The sequence below is a fragment of the Penaeus japonicus genome, unplaced genomic scaffold (assembly GCF_977035675.1).
Source record: "Penaeus japonicus unplaced genomic scaffold, GWHDUDI00000001_assembly GWHDUDI00000006, whole genome shotgun sequence".
Classification (NCBI taxonomy): domain Eukaryota; kingdom Metazoa; phylum Arthropoda; class Malacostraca; order Decapoda; family Penaeidae; genus Penaeus; species Penaeus japonicus.
The window spans coordinates 4,389,170-4,396,669 of NW_028234408.1; the positions used below are offsets into that span (position 1 = coordinate 4,389,170).

Consider the following 7,500-nt stretch of genomic DNA (forward strand, 5'->3'; position numbering starts at 1 on the left):
ATTTTATTTATTTATTTATTTTCATTTTTCTATCATTTTATTTATTTATTTATTTTTATTTTTCTATCACTTTATTTATTTATTTATTTTTATTTTTCTATCCTTTTATTTATTCATTTATTTTTATTTTTCTATCATTTTATTTATTTATTTGTTTTTATTTCATTTTCTTTTTTTTTTTGGGAGGGGGAGGGGGTACTTCCATTTTTGCCTCTTGGGAATTTTTCCGCCAACGACGACACATGGTTCGGTCTGTAATCATCGAGTAAAAAGGATAATCTTTCTGATCTTGCTAGAAGCTTGTTTCCCTCTTAACTCTTCCTCTCTCTCTTCCTTTATAACCTCTTCTTCCTCTCTCTTTCTCTCTCTATCTATCTATCTATCTATCTATCTATCTATCTATCTATCTATCTATCTATCTCTCTATCTATCTATCTCTTTCTCTCTCTCTCTCTCTCTCTCTCTCTCTCTCTCTCTCTCTCTCTCTCTCTCTCTCTCTCTCTCTCTCTCTCTCTCTCTCTCTCTCTCTCTCTCTCCTTGTCTTTATTCCTTACTCCTTATCTTCCCTTCCTCCTATCTTTTGCTCTTCACCTTCCTCCTTCCTCCCTTGCTACCCTTGCCTCTACCCCTTATCTCCCGCCCTTCCCCTCCTCCTCCCTTCCCCCCCACCCCCACCCTTTTCCTCCCTTCCTCTCGTTCCGTCTCTTCTCCCTACTACCTCCCCCTTCTTCCCCTTCCCCCTCCCTCTCTCCCTCCCTATACCTTTCTCTATCTTCCCTCTCCCCTTCCCCCTTCCCATTCTTCCCCTTCCCCTCCCACCAACCCCGCCCTCCCCTCCTCTTCCCTCTATTCCCCCTCTCCTTCTTGTCCCTCCCTCCCTCCCTCCACATCTTCCCATCTTCCCTCCCCTTACCCCCCCCCCACCCCATTACCACCCCATCTAGTGACCTCCAAAGTCCAAAGAATTTTCCAAAGGAATCTAGACAGAGGAAAGTATTTAAAGACTCAATAGTTTACGAAAGAAGGGAGAGAGAGAGGGGGAGGGAGTGTGGGTGGGAGAGAGAGAGAGAGGAGGGAGAGAGAGGGGGTGAGAGAGAGAGAGGAGGGAGGGAGAGGGGGTGGGAGAGAGAGAGTGGAGGAAGGATGGGAGAAAGAGAGGAGAGAGGATGGGAGAGTGAGATAGAGAGGAGGGAGGATTGGGGAGAGAGAGGAGGGAGGATGAGAGAGAGAGAGAGGAGGGGGGCTGGGTGAGAGAGAGGAGAGAGCGAGAAAGGGAGAGAGAGAATGGGGAGATGGGGAAAAGAGGCAAGGATACAGGGGCAGACAGGCAGGCAGACAGATAGACAGACAGACAGACAGACAGACAGACAGACAGACAGACAGACAGACAGACAGACAGACAGACAGACAGACAGACAGGAGGGGAAGGAAGAGGAAATGTGATGATAAACTTGAGATGGAAAAGGAAATAGAAAAGAAAAGAGAACGAAGGGAGAGGAGGAGGAGGAGAAAATGAGAACGTAGGATTGTAAAGGAAAAGGATAAGAAAATGAGAGGAGAGGAGGAATTGAGAATGAAATGTAAGAATAGGATTGTGAGGGGAATGGGATGAGAAAATGAGAGGATGAAAGGAGGGGAAATGGGTAAGAAACTGAGGGAAGAGGAGGATGAGGAAGATGAATAAGAAAATGAGATGAGAAATAAAAGGAATAAAGAGGAGGAAATGTGAGGGGAAATAAGAGGAGGAAATGGGGAGATTGTGAGTAACGAAGGAGAAGGGAATAAGAAGGAAAATGAAAAAAATGAGAGGAGGGAAAACAAGGAAGAGTGGAAAAATTCGATGAAGGAAAGGAGATAGAGAAGATGAGGAGGTGGAAAAAGTGATAATAAAAAGACTGACTAAATAGGGAATAGAAAGAACGTGAGAAAGGAAGAAGGCAAAGGAAGAGAAGAAGAAGAAAATAGAATAAAAGAAGAGATGAAGGAAAAGGGGAAAGGGGGGGTAATAAAGGTATTTAGTAAGAAGAAATGGAATAGAAAGAAACAATAAAACCATGAAACAAACAAACAAACAAAAACATTTGTTATGTGTGTATGTGTGTGTGTTTTTTTGTGTGTGTGATTTAGGTATCATGTATGTGTCATTTATGTATCATTTATGTATGCATGTATATAATTTTTATATGTATGTGTCATTTATATATTATGCATATATGTATGCTATTTATGTAAATATCTATAAATGTGATATTTACGTAAATATATATGTACATATGCCCTTTACGTATGATGAATTTATGAATTTATGCATGTATCTGTCATGTATGTATTATGCATATATGAGTGTGTATGCGTATGTGCGTGCGTCAGTTCACGAGACACGGCCGAGCACTGGACAATAGCTTGTCACCCACACACATTCCCATTCCCGATTCCCATTCCCGATTCGATTCCCATGTTGTCGTCTTATGTCGTTGTTGTATGTTTGTTATTAGTGGCGCCTTGCTGTCTGTCTGTGTTTTTTTTTTTTTTTTTTTTTTTTTTTTTTTTTTTTTTTTTTTTTTTTGTTTTTGTTATTGATGCTGGGTACGCTGTTTGTTTGTTTGTTTGTTTGTTTGTTTGTTTGTTTGTTTTGTGGGTAGGGGTGGTATTTGTGGTAGTTGGGGTAGTTGTGGTGGTGGTGGTTTGGTTACTGTGACTGGTATTTAGTTATGGTTATAGTCGACACTATCATCACCATGCTGTTATTTTTTATGAGCATCACTTTTATTATCGTCATCACTTTCATAACCACTATAATCACCATCAACACCCTGACTATCATCATTACCATTATCACCATAACCACCAATACCATCACCATTATTTTTACCATTATCATTAGGAACCTTCCGTGATCATACGATATCACAAGATCATAAAATATTTTACAAATAAATTAAAAATGAATTGATAGATAAAGAATACGAATTGTGACGTCATAGCGTGACCGTTATTGACTTAGTGGCGATTTGAAGAAAATAAATAGAAAATGAAAATAAATAGATTAATAAGATTAATAAGATGAATAAGAAATTCTCTTTGAGAGGATTTAGGAGTTAAGATAAATCGATTGAGTAACTTACTAAAACAATTGTTGTTATTACTATTATGTTGCTTCCTAATCCTTATTATCAATTATTATTATTATTATTATCATTATTTATTTTAACTTATTTTAAATCATCCTTTTATTTCATCTATCATCACCATCATCATCCTCACTTCCTCCTCCTCCTCCTCATCATCATCATCATCATCATCATCATCCTCACTTCCTCCTCCTCCTCATCATCATCATCATCACCATCACCACCATCATCATCACAACCACCACCATCATCATCATCAACACCACCATCATCATCACCAGTACTATCATTTCATTATTACCATTATTGATAGCAGAAGCATTTAAAGTATCAACCAATAATCATGATATAGTAATGATAATAATATACTGGCATTAAGAATTAAAATAATACAAAAAAAAAAAATGATAATAATATATCAATATCAAAGAAATATGTTTAACTAAGTACTTATATGTGTGAATAGATTTTCGGTAATGCGTTATTCTGGTATCATATGTTGATCAATAATGATTTGCAATAACGTCTCTATGGCATTTTAGATTTTTTCCGATTGAATAACTTTACGTTTGTGTGTTAAGGGGATAATGTTTGAGGTATAATTGTATTTAAGTTTGTGTTTTTGAAAAAGAGAAATGTATGTTAAGGTGCGTTTATAAAAGTGATTTGTGTGTGTGTGTGTATTTGTGTGTGTATTTGTGTGTGTGTGTGTGTGTGTGTGGCAAATAACCAACGACAATTTATGGATGTTTCTAAAGACCATAAGTATATATTGCAATGCCATAAGATTATCGTTGCCAGATGTCTATTAGTAGAAAGAAAAGAAAAAAAAATGTGTTATATATATAAATGACTGCATGACATAATGTTTAGCATAAAAAAAAATATATTACATTTATGGGCGTAGCAAAGACCTTGTCCCACATAATTAAAGTACGTTACGCTAACTTTGTTTATATAGTATGGTTTATAGGGCAATATGATTCATGTTATGTGTTTATTGATATTAATATTATTGTTATTATTATTATTATCATTATCATAATCATTATTGTTATTATTATCATTATTATTATTATTATCATTATTGTTATTGTTATTGCTATCATCATCATCATCATCACCACATCATCATCATTATCATTACTATTTTTACTATACTATTACTTTTACTACTAATACTGTTACTACTATTGCTATTATTATCATTACCATTGTTACTATTACCCTTGTTCTGGATTTAAATTCTTCGTATTATCATCATTTTGAATTAGATGATATTAAGTTAATTAGGTCAAAGCTATTGGATTATTGGCAGTGTTAATGATGGTCTTAATATTTTCACTTTAAAGCTGTCAGTATTATAGCATTTGTTGTTTTTGTTATAATTTTTTATTTCATCATCATCATCATCATTTTCATCATCACCATCCTCCTCCTCCTCCTCCTCCTCCTCCTCCTCCTCATCATCATCATCATCATCATCATCATCATCACATCATCACCACCACTATCACCACTCCTATCGCTATTACCACGCTCATCACCACCACCCTCATCACCATCACCCTTATCACCACCACCATCACCTCCACCCTCACCACCACCACTATCATCACCACACCCACCACCCACCCACCCACCACCACCACCACCTCACCACCACCCTCATCACCACCACCACTATCACCCCCACCACCACCACAATAACCCCTCTATCTCTCCCTCCACAGCAGGTTGGCACCCCCGAGACAGAACCCGGTGCCGAGTCCACCATCTACCGCGTGGCGATCGTGGGTGCCACGGGCGTAGGCAAGACGGCACTCATTCACCAGTTTCGTACGTCAGAGTGCATAAATGCCTACGATTGTAATCCGAGTGAGTATAACGCATCCAGTCAGATCCCCTGTGAGTATAGCACACACGCTCTCTCTTTGGATTTTTCTTTCTTTTTTTTTTCTTTTTCACTCATCTCTCTGTTTTTTTTTTTGTTTTTTTTTTCGCTTTCGCTCTTGCTTTCTTGGATTTCGTGTTTTCGCGGATTCGGGTTTTCGCGGATTCGCGATTTCGCGGATTCGCGTTTTCGCGGATTCGTGTTTTCTGGGATTCACGTTTTCTGGGATTCGCGGATTTGCGTTTTCTTGAATACGTTTTCTTGGATTCGTTTTCTCGAATTCCTTTTCTTGGATTCGTTTTCTTGGATTAGTTTTCTTGGATTCGATTTCTTGGATTTGCGTTTTCTTGGATTCGTTTTCTTGAATTCGTTTTCTTGGATTCGTTTTCTTGAATTCGTTTTCTTGGATTCGTTTTCTTGAATTCGTTTTCTTGGATTCGTTTTCTTGAATTCGTTTTCTTGGATTCGTTTTCTTGAATTCGTTTTCTTGGATCCATTTTCATGAATTCGTTTTCTTGAATTCGTTTTCATGAATTCGTTTTCTTGGATACGTTTCCTTGAATTCGTTTTCTTGGATTCGCGTTTTCTTGGATTCGCGTTTTCTTGGATTCGTTTTCTTGAATTCGTTTTCTTGGATTCGTTTTCTTGAATTCGTTTTCTTGGATCCATTTTCATGAATTCGTTTTCTTGGATACGTTTCCTTGAATTCGTTTTCTTGGATTCGCGTTTTCTTGGATTCGCGTTTTCTTGGATTCGTTTTTTTGGATTCGTTTTCTTGAATTCGTTTTCTTGAATTCGTTTTCTTGGATCCGTTTTCATGAATTCGTTTTCTTGAATTCGCGTTTTCTTGAATTCGTTTTCTTGGATTTGCGTTTTCTTGGATTCGTTTTCTTGGATTCGCGTTTTCTTGGATTCGTTTTCTTGGATTCGTTTTTTTTGGATTCGTTTTTTTTGGATTCGTTTTCTTGAATTCGTTTTCTTGGATTCGTTTTCTTGGATTCGTTTTCTTGAATTCGTTTTCTTGGGTTCGTTTTCTTGAATTCGTTTTCTTGAATTCGTTTTCTTGGATTCGTTTTCTTGGATTCGTTTCCTTGAATTCGTTTTCTTGGGTTCGTATTTTGTTGGATTCGTTTTCTTGAATTCGTTTTCTTGGATTCGCGTTTTCTTGAATTCGTTTTCTTGGATTCGTTTCCTTGAATTCGTTTTCTTGGGTTCGTATTTTGTTGGATTCGTTTTCTTGAATTCGTTTTCTTGGATTCGCGTTTTCTTGAATTCGTTTTCTTGAATTCGTTTTCTTGGATTCGTTTTCTTGGATTCGTTTTCTTGAATCCATTTTCTTGAATTCGTTTTCTTGGATTCGTTTTCTTGGATTCGCTTTCTTAATCGCTCTCTCTCTTGCGCTATTAAACTCTCGCGCACTCTCTCTTACGCTCTTACTCGCTCACTCTCACCCTTACTCGCTCTCTCTCACTCGCTCTCTCTCGCTCTTTTCTCTCAGCTGTTTAATTGCACTTAAGCTTTATCTCATTTTCTTCTTTTCTTAACGCGTGTGAAGTGTGAAAACTCATATGGGTTGTTTTTTTTATATTTAAGGAAGTATGTAAATCATTGACCAAATGAGTGTGATTATAATTTGATAGTTAAATCAAGTGGCAAGTGATATATTTTGAAAAAAAGCGTTTATTAAGAAAAATGATATATTCTTTTAATAAAGACATAATTAAAAGCAAGATAAGATCATAATTATTTTCTTAAATGCAAAAAACAAAGAAGGGATGAACTTTCTTTGTTTTTGTTTTCTTGTTTTTTTTATTTTATTTTTTGCGACTAATTTCAATCCAATGTATATAAAAGGAAGTATATCAATCATTGATTAAATGAGTATGATAATATATAAAGGATTTAATTAATGAAGTGAAAAGCGATATATTAACAAAATATATATATATGAATAATACGTTTATTAAGATCGTAATATTCTTATAAAGAGACCTAATTAGATTAAAAGCAAATAAAACAAGATCCTAATTATATTCTTAAATACAATAAAAGGAAGGGATTTTTATCTATTTTTTAATAATTTTTATTCTTTCGACTGATTTCGATCTGACATACTCAAAAGCTGTGCGTTTTTCGTGTGCGTTACTTACACATGTGCGTATAACCATCATGCGTGTACTTATGATAATCCCGTATGTTTTTTAATATATTAATCTATTCTATAAAATTGATTTTGTGTATTGTAATAAATATGATATTATGACATAGGTGTATTATAGTAATTGCAATTCGTTATGCCTATTTTATATTTTTGGTAACATGTTTTACAAAAATAATTTATAATGGTTTTAGTATGTTATATAAACTATACTTTTATATGTGCAACACCCTATATATGTGTGTGTGTGTGTGTGTATGTGTGTGTGTGTGTGTGTGTGTGTGTGTATGTGTGTGTATATATATATATATATATAT

At 35.8% G+C, this 7,500-nt stretch overlaps 1 protein-coding gene across 1 annotated transcript in view; it reads left to right on the forward strand.

The window, feature by feature from the left end:
- Positions 1 to 7,500, forward strand: part of Rgk3 (Rad, Gem/Kir family member 3) — a gene marked incomplete in the record, with an annotated part of 109,619 nt that overhangs the window by 70,034 nt on the left and 32,085 nt on the right. The window contains 1 exon segment of the mRNA XM_086537581.1: positions 4,865 to 5,039. Coding sequence (XP_086393707.1) covers positions 4,865 to 5,039 — 175 coding nt within the window.